General features: G+C 39.4%; 1 protein-coding gene across 5 annotated transcripts in view; it reads right to left on the reverse strand.

Moving 5' to 3' along the window:
- Positions 1 to 21100, reverse strand: part of LOC117654807 (sodium channel protein type 5 subunit alpha-like) — a 391184-nt gene that overhangs the window by 277697 nt on the left and 92387 nt on the right. For 4 of the 5 annotated variants that reach the window (XM_087893105.1, XM_087893104.1, XM_087893103.1 and 1 more), the window contains exons 1-2: positions 7564 to 7648; positions 3330 to 3458 (exon numbers count right to left, since the gene is read on the reverse strand). In XM_087893105.1, the coding sequence (XP_087749231.1) occupies positions 3330 to 3458; positions 7564 to 7643 (209 nt within the window). In that variant the 5' untranslated portion in view covers positions 7644 to 7648. Of the gene's footprint in view, positions 1 to 3329; positions 3459 to 7563; positions 7654 to 21100 lie in introns of those variants that run through there. The other variant, XM_087893106.1, reaches the window with a different exon arrangement.

Here is a 21100-nt window from a genome sequence, read left to right on the forward strand (position 1 = left end):
TATGTATGTATGTATGTATGTATGTATGTATGTATGTATGTATATCTGAAGCATAAGCACCTATTGCATCTTTATAACCTGTGGACTTCAACTCCCAGAATTCCTTAGCCAGCATGGCTCAGTTCAGAAATTCTGGGAGTTGAAGTCCACAGGTTGTAAAAGGGCCATAGTTGGCCACCCCTGATGTAGCTGAATGAGGTGATTATATTCCTACTTATTCATGTAAGGTTGTTGGATTCAAGCTTATTTGGTCATTTTCTTGAAAGCTGATATAAATTGAATTTACATAGAACTGATATTTATCTCACACCCAACCAAACTAAAGTAAGGGAAACCCCCACAAAAATTGGAGCTGGGAAAGCAAGAAGGAGAAGAAAAGAGATAGGGGAAGTATTGAGAAAAATGTAAGAAAAAAACTGTAACTAAGATGGACAGATGTATTTGCCATATTTCCCCGAAATTAAGACCTCCTGGGATAATAAGCCCAATTGGGCTTTTGAGCGTATGTGTTAAAATACTCACCCCCACCCCAAAAAAATAAGCCTCCCCAAAAATATTAAAATGCATGCACAGCTGGTCCCCGCCATTTCCTCTGGTTAGGGTTAGGGAGACAGAGCTGGAAATCAGGTAAGATGGCAAGAGGAGCCTCATTTTGCTCCATGCACCCCAAAATAATAAGACCTCCCCGAAAATAAAGCCAAGCGCTTATTTCGGGGTTCAAAAAAATATAAAACAGAGTCTTATTTTCGGGGAAACACGGTAGCAGGAGAAACATAACTCCTTTCCCAGATACAAGAGTTATATACAGCCTTTCTAACACACACAGTCATGATTTCTTAGATTTCTTAGATTTAGGAAAGACTTGGAACCTCAAAAATAGGACCTGGGATGTTGCTACTATTAACGACTCTTAGTATTTGCTATTTTAGACTAGTTATCTTATTCTACTTAATGTTGGGCCTGATCTTTTCTACAGGTTATTATGCTAGGAGCTGAATCTTTATAAATAAAAAGCTATGCCCATATCCAATTTTAATATGGATATCCCAAAATGAGAAAATGTGGAGGTCAAATAAGGAAGTAATTGCAAATAAAAGGCAAAGGATAGCGTCCCAGGATAATGCTGCAGGATCCAATCTGAGTCAGTCACCAGGACTAGAAAATTATTCTTCCAAGCTTTTGGAAACAAGCTGGACCCATACCCAGGGAGCATCTCTCTCCAGAATGTGTACTATAGGTACTACAGGTAGTCCTTGACTTACAACATTTATTTTAGTGACTGTCTGAAGTTACATCAGCACTGAAAAAGTGACTTATAATCATTTTTCACATTTATGATCATTGTAGCATCCCCATGGTCACATGATTTACATTCGGATGCTTGACAACTGACACATTTTTGACGGTTGCCATGTCCAGGGATCATATGATCCCCTTTTGCAATCTTCTGACAAGAGAAATCAATGGGGAACCAGATTCCCTTAACAACTGTATTGATTCGTTTAACAAATGTGGCAAAAAAAAGTCGTAAAAAGGGGCAAAACTCCCTTAACAAATTTCTCACTTAACAACATACATTTTGGGGTCAATTTGGGGTCTACCTGTATTTATATGGTGCCTGGTTGTGTGTGGCTTTTAGTTGTTAGTTCAGTTTAGTTTACTTTAGTTCAGTCAGTTAGGAATTACTAATTTAGTTAGTAATTCCTCACGGACTTGTTGTTGCAGTCAAACTCAAGAACTTTTATCATTCTCACAGTGGTCTTGCCAAAGTTATAGCTGGCTGCCTTTTGCAATTCAGCCACAGTCCATCTCAATGAGGTGTCGTGTCTGGCAAAGAGGAATAACATTGACATGACAAGGCAAAGTGCACCATAGAAGCAGGACTTTAATGAAGGTTTGATAAAACTTTGAAGGTGGACGATGGGACATCTGGCTGAATTAGTTGTTTTGCTTTGATGCACATCCAGATCACAACAAGTTCCCCAGGAAGGAAAAAAATTATACGCCCCTCAAATTTGTACTCACTGAAATTTCTGACCTCACCTCCCAGTCCTGCACATTTTTTTAAAAAAATATTCACTTTGGCTTAAAGAAGTTATTTTTCCTAATAGGGATTTTAATCCCTTTCATTGGAAAGATCTTCTCTATAGCCCTAGGTGTAAAGGTTCAGCTGATTCTCAGAAAGTTGCAGTGGATTTGGTGTTAAGGTTTTAGCATATCCTCCCCTTAAAGTACAACTCTATTCACCAATGGGTCTAAACTGTGATTTCTATTGAGTAAACCAAAGTTTGCTTGCTTCACATTACAAATAAGCCAAAACCAGCAAGCTGTATGATGACTTAGTAGAATATGGGAATCCAGGCTATGGTAGGCATAAACTCTTTCCTATTCAATTTCATAGGTCTAGAGATAGGAGAGATAAGGATTTATACCAATTTAGCAATGAAGGATTTTCCAGTATAATGCTGAAAACTCTACATTGAGAGATATCTAAAATGTTGAATCATGGCAACTGGACAAAGCTTCATCAGTCAAAATAAAAAATTAATTAGGCAGAGAGTCAGAGTGCCGTTGGAATGCACCAACTCCTGCCACACCAACTTCAGGGGTCTCTCCCCAAAATGTATTATAATATGTCAATGAAGACTCAATCACTGAGAGAGTTGTGTCTGTGCCACAAATTTATAGTAGCATTTTAAACAGAGGGACTTTGGCTGTAATCCTTTTAAAATTACATTTCCCTATACATTTGTTTCAGAATGGCTACAGAAGCTAAACAGGTTGGAAATTGCTAAGAAATCTATTTAAAGAATCTGGTCTAGACTTCAGAAGAAGAATCATGTGAAATTTGACACTCTGTCAAAGTGTTAGAGAAAAGACGCCAATATCTAAGTCAGCCTTTAACATGTGCCAAATGTTAGATGCACTGTTCACTGTAGTTGATATTATTGTTCCTAGCAAAAGTGCCCTGGAATATGTTTCACTTAATTATGAATTTCATTTGTAGCAAGTTACTCATTTTACTTAGTTAAATAGGTTGCCAGCAAAATCTAAAGCACCATCCCCAAGCATGTGCTTGTCAGAGGAGTTGAGGTGACCAATTCCCCATGCTGATTGGGGATAATGGGAGATGTTGTTCCAGCCTATCTGGAAGGAAGCGGAATAGCTGATCTAAAGAAGTTCATTCACTTCCTTGTCCCAAAACTATCAATACACAAAATTAATTCTTTAGAAAGGCAGAGGTGAGCAACACATATTATCATATCATAAAACTTCAATAAAGCTCAGTCCAGGGAGATGAAGGGAAAAAATACAGTAAAATTACTTACGCCATGATAATAACAGAAAAATCCAGCCAATTCCAGGGGTCTCGAAGGAAGGTGAATTCAGTCATACAAAATCCTCTGGCCAGTATTTTTATCAATGACTCAAATGTGTAAATGGCAGTAAAAGTTTGCCTATAAAGAGTTTAGAGTCCAAGAAAAAAAGTGAGAATATTAGCAAACGGCAGGACAAAAAAAATGAATAAATATGCACCGATCCTTCAATATCTAACCTAATAGCCAGAACAACAGAATAACAGAGTTGGAGAAGAGGTGGATTCACTCTTCTTTGTGGCAGCCCCTCAAATATTGGAACACTGCCATGCATTCAGCTCCTGACGCTGCCTAAACCTATGTTTGAAATTGTCACTATAATTGCTCTCTCCATATATAAATAGACATGATAATATGGAGGTTTTGAAGAAGAAACTGGATATCCATTTGTCCAGAATGGTAGAGCAGAGAATTAGACCTCCAAGGCAATGGTGGGTTTCAAAATCTTTTACTACCGGTTCTGTGGGTGTGGCTTTGTGGGCGTGGCATGGCTTTGTGGGTGTGGCTTTGTGGGTGTGGCAGGGGAAGAATACTGTAAGATATCCATTCCGTCCCCAATTCAGGGGAAGGTTCCTGCAAAATCCCCATTTCCTCCCGATCAGCTGAGACTTGGGAGGCAGAGAATAGATGGGGGCAGGGCCAGTCAAAAATTTTATTACCGGTTCTCTGAACTACTCAAAATTTCCGCTACCGGTTCTCCAGAACTGGTCAGAACCTGCTGAAACCCACCTCTGCTCCAAGGTCTTTTCCAACTGTGTTATTCTGTTATTCTGTATAATATATTTATGAAAATGCTGCTATCATATTCCTCACAATGTTTCCATTTCTCTTCAGCCTTAGTTTTATCCTAGAACCTGCCAGCTGCTCTGGAACTACAGTTCCCAATATCCTTTGTCACTAGCCATGTTGGTTAAGGTTGTTAGGAGTTGTAATTCAATAATGCCTATAGGAGCTCACGCTTCAAAATGCTTTTAATTTAATTGAAGCTGAGATTGACCAATTTCTTTCAATGGACATGGTTGTAATTCCATTATAAACCAGCTAGAAGTGCTGAAAACCTATTGTTAATTTATTTTTCTGATGTAATATTTTCACTGTGATTTTTTTGCTACTGGCAAAGCTAATGCAGCTGTGTAATTAAGATTTGGCTTGCTGTTGCACTGGTGCTGATTGTCTAGTTGCTTAACCGAAACAGAAGCGGACTGACTACTAACTGAAACTCAGTGGCTCCTGATTTGTCACTTGAACACAACCACACAAACATTTGCAGCAAGCTGACCCACTTTTCAGTATGGGCAATTTGGCAATAAATGAAAGTCAGATATAGGCTAGGCTGCATTGATTCATACTATCACTTTAGTATGAATCTTCTCTATATTGTGCCTTCAGGATATTTTGGACTTCAACACCCATTTACCCTGGGAAGGTCGGTTTAGACAGCATAGCAGCATGTTGTCCATACATCATAGATACCAAGTTGAAGAAGACTGCCATAGTTGGGAATAAAATTGAAAATGTGATTTTGCAGAACAGCAACTTTCTCTTCCCTATCACCACTGTTCATCCTTCTGACAGTATGTAACTATCAATCATAGTTAACTTAGTATTTGATTTTGTCCACTGTGCATTCTTTTGACCATCATTTTCAAGGTGTTGTTGTTCAGTTGTTAAATCTTGTCCAATTCTTTGTGACTCCATGAATCCATAGCATGCCAGGCCCCCCTGTCCTCCACTGTCCTCCTGGAGTCTGTCCAAATTCATGTTCATTGTGTGGATGACACCATCTAACCATTATCTCATACTGCTCCATCTCCTTCTCCTTTCTTTCCCAACCTCCGGGTCTTCTCCAAGGAGTCCTCTCTTCTCATTTGGTGGCCAAAATATTTGAGCTTCAACTTCAGTATCTGTCCTTCCAAAGAACAGGCAGGGTTGATTTCCTTTAAGATTGACTGATTGCATCTCCTTGCAATCCAAGGGATTCTCAAGAGTCCTTCTCCAACATCACAATTTTCATTTTCATTTTCAGGTACCATACCCAAAAAGGTTTTTAAAAAATTGCAAGAAATGCCTCACATCTATCAATTCTATCTTGAATTTACAGAACTGGACGAGTTCACTACTCCTTTTACCCTATCTGCTAAACCAGCTTTCTCCAAAAGATTTCTTCCAGCTACACCTTGACTTCAAGTCCCAGAATTCCCCATTGGCATAATAAAGCAGGATGTAGAATTCTGAGAGTTGCAATCCAGCAACACCTCTGAGTAACAGTAGCAGAGTTGGAAGGGACCTTGGAGGTCATCTAGTGCAACCCCCTGCTCACGCAGGAGATCTATACAAGGGATTCGAACCGCTGATCGACAAGCTCAGCGTCTTAGCCACTGAGCCACTTAAGGAGCTGCTGAGGGACATGGGTGCTTTAGAAAGAGGAAATATAAATAAATAAATAAATGAAGGCTGCATGTGCATTTGTATGCACAGGAAGTCCTCAATTTATGATCACAATTGAGCCCAAGACAGTTGTTAAGTGAGTTTTGCCTCATTATATGTCTTTTCCTTCCATAGTTGTTAAATGAATCTCTGCAGTTGTTAAGTTAGTAACACAGTTGTTAAGTGAATCTGGCTTCCCCATCAGAAAGTCACAAAAGGTGATCCCGGACAATGCAACTGTCACAAACATATGCCAGTTGCCAAACATCCAAATTTTGATCACGTGACCACGGGGATGCTACACAGGTCATAAGTTTGAAAAACAGTCTTAAGTGACTTTTTTCAATGCTGTTCTAATTTTGAACGGTTGCTAAATGAATGGTTGTTTAGTTGAGGACTACCTGTATGCCTGTGAGAAACACAATAAGGGCAGCTTTTAAAAACAGATCTCGATCACATGCAACTGTAAATCCGGTTAGTGTTCCAAAGGAGAAGAGAAATATGCCCCATTTTAGAGGATTTTCACTGCGCCTGGAAGTTGGGACTGTCTCTAAGATCCTGTCTGGAAGAAGGGCATTTTGTCCTCTTTCCTTCTGGCGCCCATAGTGAGGAGCAGATGGCTGTGTTTATCATCCATCAGTCAAAAATAAAAAGTGTGTTCTGGTTGGTGCAATGAGCCACACTAATTGTTTAATGCACTGCACTTAGATTAAGCCTTTGCATCTGGTATCCATTTCACTAAGAACTTGCAGAAGTGCAGGCTTGGCGTACTGAACTTTCATACAAAAGGTAAGTTTCAGAAGTATTTATATATACAAATCCAGATTGTTTAGTTCTGTCACTCCAGTATTACCTATTGATGAATAGTCAGAGTTGATCTTTATCCAATTCTGCAAAAAAAAATATTTCTAACATCCTGCAGAGTGATGTGTCTCTAACTGCAGCAGTGACTACAAGTAGTCCTCAACTTACAACCACAATTTACGAGCCCAAAGTTTCCATGGCCAAGCAAGGCAGTGATTGAGTTTTGAAAACCATTTTTCGGTGTTTTTGCCAATATGGTAAGTGAACCATTGCAGTTGTTAAGGGAATCATGTGGCCATTAGATGAATCTGGCTTCTCCCATTGACTTTGCTTGTTGGAAGTTGTCTGGGCAGGTTACAAATGGTGATCATATGATCCTGGGACACTGCAACCATCATAAAATAGATGCCAGTTGCGAAGTGCCCAAATTTTGACCACATGACCATGAGGACGCTGCAATGGTCGTTATGTGTGAAAAATGGTCACAAGTCACATTTTCAGTGCTGTTGTAACTTTGAAGAATCACAAAATGAATGGTTGTAAGTTGAGGACTATCTGTAGTATGTTATCTGTAGTATGCACTTTCCAAATTCAATTAAAGGTAAGTGTTTTGTTAAGCCTTTAGATTACAGACTTCTCTGAGAAAAGTCCACTCTCTAAAAGCTATATAATTTATCTGAATCAATTGTGTTTTGTCAATGCACTTGAGGTACACTTTGACAAAACACAATTTAATCATATATTTTAATAGATATTAATTCCATTCTAGTTTTCAATAAATTTTGAATTTATGATTTAGCATCCCAGCTATTCATCACCCTAGAAAACATAAATAAGATAATCACAAGAACATGGACAGTCCTCATGTGCCCAGTTCCCAACTTAAATTATATGCAGCAGGATTCTAATATTATGCAAATTCAAAAAGAAAATAAAGTTCTGAAAAGATACTTACTCCACGTATTTATTCCACGGAGGAAGTTCGGACCACGCCATAAATACACAGTTGGTTAAAATAGTGCACATAATAAACATACTGAATAATGTTGAAGGTTGAGTTAAGGAAATAACTTTAAAGGAGTTTTGAATTTTAAAAACATATTTAAAAATGAGCTCTTCACACTTCCACTATTGTGGCATTGCAATATTTTTCCTGTTTCACAGCTTTTATTCATCCTTTCCATAAATAAAATGCAATGGATGGATTTGCTATAGACATATGTACAGTATGAATGTATGAGTACAGATACGCAAAGTTATACAGATATAACTTTGGTTGAAGTTTACAGAAAAAATACATAGCCAAGAGAATAATTCTTGAAGCAAAGTCAGTGATCAGATATTGCAGATATTATCTAGTCGGTCATTGAATATTCTTCAATGTGTTTTTATATATACAAGCTTTTCTCAAATGAAATCATTTCTTTCAAGATAAAAATAGCTCTAGTATTTTAGTATAGTATATAGTATTATATCATTAAGACCCCTGCTCTCTCTGGTGAATTCAAATGTATATTTATTTTATTTTATTAAATTGCTACTGAACTTCTGCTCTAGGAATCCTTCAGATTTGGCCATTATGGCTGTAATTTGTTCTGCAATATCTGGAAGGTCTGACAGATACATACTCAAGTGAAACTTGACACCTAGTGATTAAATGGACAAAACCAAGTAATTTTCTTAACAACAATACAGGAGTAACTTTAACACTGCCTTTTTCAGATTTTTTTTTTTAATTTCCCAAACTAGCTTTCAATGGAGACATTTTTTATGATCTATCATTCAAATTCTAATCAGTCTACTCCAGGAAGGAAGGAAGGAAGGAAGGAAGGAAGGAAGGAAGGAAGGAAGGAAGGAAGGAAGGAAGGAGGGTGGGTGGGTTTATTGTCAATTGACCATGTCAAATACATAAAACTGATACAAAAATACAAGTATATACAAAAAAAACAATAGGACATGTTCATAATACACTGTCACCCTTACAGTTAACTCCAATCTGATCTAAGTATTTAATTCTCTTCAAAAAGAGAAATGAAGCATGTAATCTTACTGATGAGAAATCCTTGGTGCTCTCTGAACTTGGTTGTTTTCTTGTTTTCTTTCTTGTTTCATTACCCAAACTAGGAACTCATCAATGCTAGAAGGGAGTGGGGTTTGCACTTCTAGCACTGGTGATGTTATCTAGGATAATGAAACATCTACAAGAAAATCACCAAGCTCAGAGAGCATCAAAGACCCTTCATTTCAACCCTGAGCTACAAATATTCTTCTTTATCAAAATGCACTTTCTTTTCTATAGACACTGTAAGTTTTCTTTTTATTACAGCCTAAAAAAATCATGTGTAGATGAAGCTGAATCCAAATGTATATTTTCAGTAAAAACTGATCTTCCTACTCCCAAAATGTTCCTAGAAAAAAAAAGGGGGGGGGAGAAAGAGAGCCTTACAAAATAGCCAAGATTAGCTTCTCTTAAAATACATTTTAATAAGGTCCATGTTGAATGGGAACACAGGTGTGGTGCTGCCGATTCAGCATAAAAAGAAAAAGGATTCATAAAGAGGAGGAGGAGGAGGAGGAGGAGGATGAAGGGAAAGAAGAAGAAGAGGAGGAGGAAGAGGAGGAGGAGGAAAGGAAGGAAAAGAAGGGAGGGAGGGAGGGAGGGAGGGAGGGAGGGAGGGAGGAAGGAAGGAAGGAAGGAAGGAAGGAAGGAAGGAAGGAAGGAAGGAAGGAAGGAAGGAAGGAAGGAACGAACAGAGGACCAAGCAAACAGAAGCCTGCTTAGGCGAATAGGGTTCTCTTGCACAAATGATTATAAGTGGCACCCAAACTAGTGATGCAATTGGTATACAAGGGGCCTTGGATAAGGAAAAGTGACATCTCCCTGCCCCAAGGAACTTACAACCTAAATTTAGAATAGAAAGATGACAGAAAAACTAGGAAATAGATAACAAAGGATGAAAGTAAGAATGTACAATGCTTGTGTGTGTGTGTGTGTGTGTGTGTGTGTGTGTGTGTGTGTGCGTGAGAGAGAGAGGGGGGGGAGGGAGGGGGGGAGGGCGGGGAAGGGGGGAGAGAGAGAGAGACTTCTTCCCCAATGTGGTGCCCAGCAACAATTTTAGGACTTTTCAATTCCTTTATAAGCATGATAACTCAATAAAAGTGATGGGACTGCACCTGTCAGGTATGAACAACCAGATCCACATATGAAATCTTCAATTAGCTACTTTAATTCTCCTGTCTATTTCACAGGAATCTTTCCAGACTGGCGGTTTGGGATTAGGTAAAATTCAATGGCATTCAGGCAGGGGGTTGTCAGACTTTGTCCTCTTGTGCCTCTGCAGACTAATTCCCCTTTTGACTCCTCCCCTGGCTTGGCCAGTCTCTCTCTGATGGAATAGCCCTGTACATTGTTTGAAAGTATTGCAGTTTCTTCTTTTCTTCTAAAAGACACAAGTAATTTGAGTTGTTGGATTATTCCTTACTGGTCTAGAGAAGATAAGGACTAACATCCTTCTGTCCTCCTGTAAAGAGGCATGTTGTAACGGGTTACACATTGTCTAACTGGCTAAACAAGAAATGTCGTAAAATGGGGCGAAACTCACTTAATAACTGTCTTGCTTAGCAACAGAAATTTTAGACTCAAATGTGATTGTAAATTGAGGACTACCTATAACTTGGTATTTACCAAGAACTGTTGACAATATCAAAGCAGTCCTGTGTCCTATTTAATTATTCCAATTTGGCTTAATTAATCAGTGGCCACATCCATCTGCCCACATGTCTTGACTTCTTTTTATGCCTGATCACACATAAAATGAAGCTGGATTATGGCCTTCCAACCTTCCATTAAAAAAAAAAAAAACCACAACACAAAAATCTACAACACAATTATCTCAATGGCACAAAGGTGAACTTTTTGGGGGAAGAAATAGGAGAAACCGGATATTATTTTTCCTGCCCCGTGTCTATTCTCAAAAACTAACTGGGTTGCTAACCTAGCCTGCTAATTCCCACATGAAAACTTAGAAACTAGTAATTGGACTCAGGAGTAAAAACAGTAATCAAAAACATGTTATTCTCCTGGGATCTATCTCTCCCGATGAATAGCTGTAGAGAATTGCAGATGGCCAGCATCACTTTCTGCCATCATAACTTAGTGAAGGCTTATTTTTATAATCTAGGTAAGAAGTTAGAGGTTTGGGGTCCCAACTCAGCTCCTGGGGAGTGAGTCTCTCACTTTTTAAACTCTTCCCAGCAAAGGAAGTCACTTTCCTGACATGCCTTTCTCATGAGTGAGAAAGCAGGATGTCAGAAGGAAGCAAAATGATTGCAATTCCTGTAGGGAAAATGGGGAGAAAATGGGGTGTCCTTGTGGATTCCTTTCTGGGCAGAGAAGGATTAACAAGCACATTATTTGAAGCTGATTGGCAAAATGGGTGTCACCTGCTCTTTATCTCAAGTTTAGCTCCAAATATGAAATAACTGTCAAGCACCAGAGAAATTAGGAGGTTCAGGAAGTTCAAATGAGCATAAAGATGTATTGCAAGCTCTCTACAAGAATCTGACCAACTGGCTGTTAAGAGAATTGAGCGGGAGATAAGAGAGGTCTTTAGGGTGGGCAGGACTTAGATCTCTTGCGGGCACGCAGGTACTCGAGACTTATGATGCATTTGACCCCTCCCTCAGGCTCAGCATGGTCATCTCCTACAATAACTGCAATTCAGAAATGCATTCTGATTAAGGATACACACAATATTTATTTTAAATAAAACATTAAACACCTTTCTCTCTTCCTTCCATTCTTCCTACAAGATAACTTTCAGCCACAAAAAGATTAGCCATTCTAATCAACCGCTAAGCAACAATATTCAATCACAAAAGCTTAAAGAGGTACAGGTAGTCCATGGCATACGACCACAATTGAACCCATATGTCTGTTTCTAAGTGAGACAGTCATTAAGTGAGTTTTGACCCATTTTTACAACCTTTCTTGTGACAGTTGTGAATTGAATTATGACAGTTGTTAAGTTAGTAACACAGCTGTAAAGTGAATCTGGCTTCCCCATTGACTTGGTTTGTCAGAAGGTCACAAAAGTTGGTGACCCTGAGACACTGCAAACATCATAAATATGTGTCAGTTGCCAAGCATCCGAATTTTGATCACGTGACCATGAGGATGCTGCAAAGGTTGCAAGCATGAAAAACGGTCATAAATCAGTGCTGTTATAACTTTCAATGATCACCCAATGAATGGTTCTAAGTCAAGGTCTACCAGTATCAACTAGAGCCGTGGTGGTGCAGTGGTTAGAGTGCAGTACTGCAGGCCACTTCTACTGATCACCGGCTGCCAACAGTTTGGCAGATTGAATCTCACCAGGCTCAAGGCTGACTCTGCCTTCCATCCTTCCAAGGTGGGTAAAATGAGGACCCACGGTTGTTGGGGGCCATTGGGCTGACTCTGTAAACTGCTTAGAGAGGGCTGTAAAAGCACTGTGAAACGGTATACAAGTCTAAGTGCTATTGCTATTGTTATTCTTCATCTTGTAGATATGGAAGGACTTCAAAAGTAACTGAGTCAAGGCTAATGCTGATGAAGGAACCTTATGTTCCTTACGACCATCCTGACAAGTTGTTATCTCCCATGAAAGATTATCCAACCTTGCAAGATCATTTGTGTCAACATCAATACTCCTAGCAGAACGAAACTCTTGCTACTATTTAGGTGGAATCATAATAACAGAATAACAGAATTGGAAGGGACCTTGGAGATCTTCCAATCTAACCCTACCATCAAGCAGGAGATCCTCTACCATTTTGGACAAAGGGTTGTCCAATTTCGTCTTAAAAACCTCCAGCATTGGAGCACCCATAACTTCTGGAAGAAAGTCATTCTACTGATTAATTGTTCTCACCTGCAACTAAGGAAATTCCTCCTTAGTTGCAGGTTCCTTCTCTCTTGATTAGTTTCTGCCCATTGCTTCTTGACCTGCCCTCAGATGCTTTGGAGAATTGGTGGACCCCCTCTTCTTTGTGGGAGCCCCTCAAATATCGGAACACTGCTATCATGTCACCCCACAGTCTTTCTTTTCCTTAGACTAGACATACCCAATTCCAGTAAATGTTCGTTGTATGTTTTAGCCTCCATCTTGTCATTCAACCTCCTTACCCTACCATCCAAACCAATAGAATTTCCTCCATCCACTACCTGACAGCTCTTAAATCTTTCATGACAAATGTCATAAAATTAAATCACATCTCCATGCAAAGCATAAGCCATTGTATCAGGCTTTCTGACCGGAATGCAGGATCTATATAAAGAAATGTAAAACTGACCTTGGGGGAAGATATCAGAGAATCTGCTTGCATATTCCAGAGACAGAGAGTAGCTTAAGAAAGATACTTAAAATAACTGAGCCTTGATTTTGCTTGGTGTAACATGGAACAGAGAGGAACCTGGAAAAATTTTCAAGATCCTTTTATTCAACCTTACTAAGCAACATTCCTGGAATCCTTAATGCCTTCTTCTTGACATGTCCTACCTAAAGGGCTAACATCTACCACAATATTGTTAGATGTCCCTACCACTACTAATTCTAAGCAGAATTTTTACACCTCTCTGTTCACTGTTGTATGCACATCACTTTCTTAAGCCAGTCAGTGTTCTTTCCAATTACCCAGTAAATGGGAACAGGTAGTCCTCACCTTAAGACCACAATTGAGCCCAAAATTTCCCTTGCTATGCAAGACAGTTGTTAATTGAGTTATACCCCATTGTATGACCTTTTTGCCACGGTTGTTAATCTGAACACTGCCACTGCAGTTGTTAAATGAATTGTGTGGTGGTTAAGTGAATCTGGCTTTCAACATTGCTTGTTGGAAGCCAGATGGAAAAGTTACAAATGATGATCACATGACCCTGGGACAGTGCAACTGTCATAAGTACATGTCAGTTGCCAAGCACCCGAATTTTGATCAAGTGACCATGGGGATGCTGCAACAGTCATAAGTGTGAAAACTGGTCATAAGTCACCTTTTTCAGTACCATTGTAACTTTGAACAGCCACTAAACAAATGGCTGTAAATCAAGGATTACACATACTCAGTAATTCCATTTCTTTTTATTCTTCATTTGTCAGGATGATCATTCATGGCCAGGCAAAAACAAAGATAAAACCCTGATAGGTGCGAGGTGCCCAGGTGAGCAGCAAAAGTGCCCTTTACGGCATGAGTCTCCAACCTGGGAGCTAAAGTTCACAAGTCTTAAAGCCGCCAAGGTTGGAGACCCCTGCCTGAAGGGCAACGATGAAGATGAGGCTCAGCAACCTTCTTCCACTTGGAGAAGGGGGTAGATATCAAAATGTGGGAAGCAGGATAGGGATTCTTTAAAAGGGGAGCCATTTATCCTGCAGATCCAAAGGAAGTCTGGACAATCACTTGTCTCAAATTGTATAGTGTCTCCTGCTTGAGCTGAGGGTTGGACTAGAAAACCTCCAAGGCCCCTTCCAGCTCTATTCTGATTTAAGTGCTACTGAACTGTCTTTGTAACATTTCCTCTGGAGTTGAAGCCTTGAGTCTAAGAGGATTTTATCTTCATTGTTCTTTGATGAAAGAGCAACCTCCACAAGAGGCAGATGGAGCAGAATAATCAGGGCGGTGTTGTGTTGTCATGTTGTAAGTCCCACCCCTTTTATACATGCACACATATACAAATGGAGTGAAGATTGCAGCACAATGCTGTCTCGTTCTGACAAAAGCAGCAGGATCTTGAAAACACATTCCAGTTCATTTATTTTCTTATTATGCTATGGCACAATAAGCATTGCAAAGGAAGGTTCGCTCAAAGTAAAAAAGAGTTCAGAAAGATTTTTTTTTCTCTCTCTCTCTCTCTCACATCTGGCACTCTGCTTCTATCAATGCAAACTTCTTCTGCTTTCAGCTATAGCATCAGCAAATTCATTAATCGGGTTTAGCTGAACAACTGAAATGTGGGAATCCTTGGTGCTTTCCTGAGTTGGTAGCAATCAACCCTCAGATGAGCAGAGATTAACACCAAGATCAATACTAAACCAACAATTAAGAAGTAAACTTAGGACCTGGTTATTTACGGGACTGCCTACTACCACCAATAGCCTCCCACCAGCCGGTACGCTCTCATAGAGAGGGGCTCCTCCGGGTGCCATCGGCCAAACAATGTTGACTGGCGGCCCCTAGGGGGAGAGCCTTCTCTGTGGGGGCACCTACTATCTGGAACGAGCTCCCCCTGGAGATACGGAGGATCCCAGATCTGCGCACCTTCCGCCGCGCTCTTAGGACCTTTTTATTCCACCAGGCAGGCCTGGCCTAATTTTTTCCCTCTTTTTAATTACACATATTTTAAATTGGTTTTTAAATGATTGGGGTTTTAATATGTCTTGAGCCAAATTTGTTTAATTCGATTTTACTTTGTTTTTAAATTTTGTATTTATGTGTTTTTACTGTTTGGCTGTTCAACGCCCTGAGTCCTTCAGGAGTAGGGCGGTATAGGAGTAGGACGAAGTGTTTTGTAGGATTGACAGAATTTATCGAATCAACTCCTGGATTGCCAAGCAAAGGCAATTGCCTAGAGACGTGGTGATTTATTTTACAGATAAGGAAATTAGGAATAATATCGTGCAAAATTCCTTCAATTCTAATTTGCAATTGTATGGAAGAAAGATTTGGATTTACAAGGAACTCCCACCTAAGATATTGATGGAAAGGAAGAAATTTGGTTTTTTGGTGAATGAGTTAAAAAAGAGAAATATTTCATTCAGGTGGGACGCCCCAGTTGGTATTATATTTAGATACCAAGGAGAAAGATATCAGCTAAATACTGTTGAAAGAGCGGAAGAATTTTATCAAAATAGGTTGAAAATGAACTTAACATCTTCAGGTATAATACAGGACAAGCAGAAGGAGCCGGAAATAAAGGTAAAATATCGAATTATAGAGACTGTACCAGATGAATTGCCTTTGGATTTATTGGATACCCCAGCTGGACTATCTACAAATTTGAGAGAAGTGGCATCTAATTTTATTGTGATGACTTATCAAGGCAAGGATAAACATGGAAACCAATTAGGGGATATACAAGGGATAAAAAAGAAACATGAGATACAAAAACAAAACCAACAAGACCAATCTACAAAGCAGAATAAAAACCGACCAGATGATACACAATTTGTAGAAAGGAAACCAGGATGGAAACCAAACCCACAAAAAGAAAAGAAAAAGAGAAATAGGTGGCATAAAAATAGAAATTTTTAAATTAGGCAACAGTGAAGCCAGTGACTTTAAAATATGAATGATTATGTGTAAACACAGAAGAGGCGACGTATTGGTTAATATCATCCTGAGGATTGTGGCAGATCTCTGCATGGCCGTAATTTGGGGACGTGAAATGAGCCTTAAACTGATGGATTTGAATTATCCATTTTGGAATTTCTCTTTGTGTTGATAAACATATTATATTATCTTGAATCACAAGGCAAGAGAATTATGCTGGGGCATGCAGAAGATCGGGTTGTTACCCACTATGATGATGGGAATTAATAATCCTGATGAAACCCACAATTATTACTATATGGAATATAATTATAATGTCACTCGGGTGGTTGTTTTTACTTTTATACATATAAGAAGATATTTACTACTGATGGGGGCAGATATGATTGAAGATCCTGAATAAACTGTTGCACCAGCAAGCTATGTTACCCGATTATGGATGTTGGTTCTACCAATCCAGTGGAAAGACCTCAAAGAAGATACTATATGGATTATAAATTTAAAGTCATTGTCTTTTCTTTTTTTTTTATTTAGATATAATGGAAAATATAGACATATATTTTTAAGTAGTGTGGGCAGTGAATCAAAGATATTAAGAAATGTTGTGTATGGTAATTTTGTATGATAGTGGGTGAATAAGCTAGTTAGTAAATTGATTAGTCTAAGAAAAGGGATTTTTAAGTGATATATTTAGGGGAGTGGAGGAAATGGATAGAGTGGAATAAATGTTAAATTAGATTTTATGGGGAAGGCTGCTTTGAAATGTTATAGTAACATATATAGAAGATTAAATGTTAAAGTAGGACTTATCGTATAGTTTTAAAGTGGAGAAGTTATTCTATAATGTTATAGTATAATGTCTTTTTTTTTTCCTTTCTTTTCTCTTTTCTGAAATGTATGGATAAAGGGGGATGTTATAATATTAATAATATTTTTAGTAAGTAAAGGTCAATATCTAGAGGAGGGAGTAAGTAATCTGTTATGAATTAGGTTTTTTTTTGTTATGAAGAAGTCACAGGGGGGGATGGGTGGGGAGGGGGGGTTAGGGAGGGGGAGGGAGAGGGGGAAAAAAGGGGGGAAATTTGTATTTGAAAACTTTTTCAATAAAAAAAAAAAGGAGTAGGGCGGTATATAAATTAAACAAACAAACAAACAAACAAACAATACCCCAATCAAGGAACTATCAACTCAGACATACAAGCTAACAGTAAACCACAACCTAATGAAAGAACCAACAAGGCCACTCCCTCCAACAGTAACAAGGCAGGCCACTACATATGAAGAGAGCAAAGTCTTCTAAGCACTGATGATGTTACCTGGTTGGGTAACAAAACGCCTGCAAGAAAACCATCAAGCTCAGAGAGCACCAATTATTTATTATTTATTTATTAATGAGATTTATATGCCGCCCTATCTCCAGCCGGACTCAGGGCGGCTCACAACAGTTAAGAAACATCTAATAAAAAGTTAAAAAATTAAATCCAAGTCTCATAATTTAACAGTTAAGACTAACAAGTTAAAATTAAATTAGAATTAAAATCCCATCAGTCCAGGCCGGCCAAACGAAACAGCCACGTTTTCAGGTCGCGGCGGAAAGAGCGGAGGTCGGGGGCCACCCGGAGCTCCAAGGGCAGTTGATTCCAAAGGGTAGATGCGCCCACAGAGAAAGCCCTCCCCCTGGGGGTCGCCAGCCGACACTACCTGGCCGATGGCACCCTGAGGAGGCCCTCTCTGTGGGAACGCACCGGGCGATGGGGAGCTGTTGCTGGCTGCAGATGGTCCCCCAAATATCCCGGGCCTAAGCCATGTAATGGCCCCACAATCCTCCTCATCCTCCTCCTCTTCCCCCCTCCACTCTGTAAACCCTTTCTTCTAGCACTGATGATGTTATCTAGTTGGGTCATGAAACATCTGCAAGAAAACCACTAAGCTCAGAGAGCACTGAGGACCCCACATTTCAACCCTGAGTTATAAATATTCTCTTCTCTCTCTTCTGTGTATGATTCTCACAAAAAGAAGCCATTGTAAGTTTTTTATTACTGGATCTAAGCTGGGAAGGCAGGAATGAACGGTTCCCAAGCTTGCTTGCTTGCTTATTTGTTTGTTTGTTTATTTAACATTTTTATAAAAAACCCATCTCCCTCAGAGAGGGACTGTCAATACATCTCAACTACCTCCCATAGACTTGAAGAGAGCAGCAGGCTGTGCACTGCCTTGGGAAAATGTGAGGCCTAGGATTAAAACCCTAAAGCACAGTCATATACAGGTTGTCCTCGACTTATGACCACAACTGAGCCCAAAATTTATTTTGCTAAGCGAAACAGTTATTAAATAAGTTTTATTTACTTATTTGTAAGTAAGTTATTAAGGTTGTAAGTAAGTTATTAAACAGTTATTAAATAAGTAAATAAAACTTATTTAATAACTGTTTAATAATTTACTTACAACCTTTCTTGCCACAATTGTTAAGTGTGATCACTGCAGACGTTAAGTTAGTAGTATGGTTGTTAAGTGAATCTGGCTTCCCCGTTGAATTTGCTTGTCAGAAGGCAAGCAAAAAAGGGATCTACACTACGACAGCCATAAATACATCCCATTTGCCAAGCCCCCTGAATTCTTATCACGTGACTGTGGGGATCCTGCAACAATCCTAATGATGGGAAAAAAGCCGTAAGTCGCTTTTTTCAGTGCTGTTGTAACTTTGAATGGTCACTAAATGAATGGTTGTAAGCTGAGGACTACCTGTGTATTGACTGTTGTTGTTTTTTTTTTTTTTTTTTTTAATTTGATTTATATGCCGCCCTTCTCCGAAGACTCAGGGCGGCTTACAATGTGCTCAGCAATGTGCTCAGACTGTTGTGAACTAGTTGGCAGATATTTTGTTGACTGTGGCTTCCTTCTTCTCTGCATGAAGGGCAAATAATCCCTTGTCATCACACAGGGGCTGCAGGAGGAGACAAAGGGCAAAGGACAGCCTGTGCACCATGATATCACTGTGGCAATCCACATTGTTTGCCCTGGATGTTGTGACACGACTGATGCAAACGGCATAATGGCATCCCTGGCATTATGACTTCATCAGGTGCACGTCACTTTTTTTTGCAACATGATTTGTAATACCAGAGTCCCCAACCCCCTGTCTGTGGACCGGCACTGGGCCGTGGCATGCCAGAAACTGGGCTGTGCAAACAAGTGAAACCCCATCCATGGGATGCAGGTTCAAGTTCTGCTTTGGTCATGAAAGCCACCTGGGTGACTTTAGGCCAATCACCAAGAGGGTGCGAGTTCTAGTCCCACTTTAGGCATGAACGCTAGCTAGGTGACCACCTCACAAGGTTGTTATTGTGTGGAAAAGAAGAAGAGGAAGAGATATTGCATATGTTCGCTGCATAGGCAATGTGCATAACGAAGAAGGGATACAGCTAAATAAATGAAACAAAAATTAAAAATTTAAATGGATGGATTCACTGCCACTATTGCCTCTCACAATAGAGATGTTAATTTTTTATTGTTTTTCAGACAAATAATTTGGATTTCATAGGCCCCATGAGAGTCTTGAGCAGGTCTTCAGACACATGAAACCATGCCCCCTCTGGAAAAAAAACTCTCTCCAGTCCCTGGTGCCCAATTGGGGGGCACTGTTGTAACAGATACCTGTATTAAGTCCTGTTCATGAGCCAAGAACTGTCAAGAAATACAGGTGGTCCTCAACTTACAACAGTTCACTTAGTGGCTGTTCAAAGTTACAAAGGGACTGAAAAAAGTGACTTATGTCTGTTTTCACTTTTACAACCATTGCAGCGTCCCCATGGTCACGTGATCAAAATTCAGACACTTGGCAACTGGTTCATATTTATGATGGTTGCGGGGTTCTGATGTCACATGATCCCTTTTTGCAAACTTCTTATAAGTAAAGTCAATGGGGAAGCCAGATTCCCTTAATAACTTAACAACCGCAATGATTCACTTAACAACTGTGGCAAGAAAAGTTGTAGAACGGGACAAATTCACTTAACAAATATATTGCTTAGCAACAGAAATGTTGGACTCAATTATGGTCGTAAGTGGAGGACTAACGTTAGTTGCTGAATAAAGATATTGGTATTGGAGGAGATAAAATTCTCCACCATTCCTAGCAGATCATGAGTTCAAGTCCTGCTTTGGTCCTGAAAGCCACCTGGGTGACTTTAGGCCAATCACCAAGAGCGTGTGAGTTCTAGTCCCACTTTAGGCATGAACGCCAGCTCAGTCACTCTCTCTCTCAGCGCAACTGACCTCACAAGGTTGTTATTGTGGGGAAAATAAGAAGAGGAAGATATTGCATATGTTCGCTGCCTTGGGTTATTTGTAAAAATAACAAAGAAGGGGTACAGCTAAATAAATGAAACAAAAATTTAAAATTTAAATGGATGGATTCACTGCCACTCTATTGCTTCTCACAATAGAGATGTTAATTTTTTATTGTATTTTAGACAAATAATTTGGATTTCATAGGCCCCATGAGAGTCTTGAGGTGTCTTCAGACATCCTAGGACCACACTTTAAGAAACACTGAAATAGAGAAACATGAGTTCACAGAAAACTTTCACTAAGCCAATGATACAGCTCCTTGCTTGAAATGTTAGGGGTACCAAGGTTTGTTTCCATATATTTTCAGATCCAGCCCCCACCCCAGCCAATTCAAAAGAACATGGAAATATTTCTACCCTAAGGAAATCCCGTTGCAGGGGGTTGAATACAAGTAGCCCTCAACTTACAACTACAATTGAGCCCAACATTTCTTTTGCTAAGTGAGATATTTATTAAATGAACCCCATTCTATGACCTTTCTTGTCACAGTTAAGTGAATCACTACAGTTGTTAAATTAGTAACCAGGTTGTTAAGTGAATCTGGCTTCCTCATTGACTTTTGATTTTCATTTCATTTTATTTAATTTGTATACCGCCCTACTCCCGAAGGACTCAGGGCGGTGAACAGGCACAGAATAAAACACATAGAATACAAAAATTAAGAGCAAAAGTAAAATCGAATTAAATCAATTTAGCCCAAGACAAATTTAAAACCCCAGGTTAAGAACAAATTAAAATTTACATTAAAATTTACATTAAAAAAAGAATGGGAAAGGTTAGGCCAGACCAGCCTGGTGAAATTAAAAGGTCTTAAGAGCGCGGCAGAAGGTGCGTAGATC

The sequence above is a fragment of the Pantherophis guttatus genome, chromosome 4, assembly GCF_059756535.1.
Source record: "Pantherophis guttatus breed Tessera chromosome 4, ASM5975653v1, whole genome shotgun sequence".
NCBI classification, from domain to species: Eukaryota; Metazoa; Chordata; class Lepidosauria; order Squamata; family Colubridae; genus Pantherophis; species Pantherophis guttatus.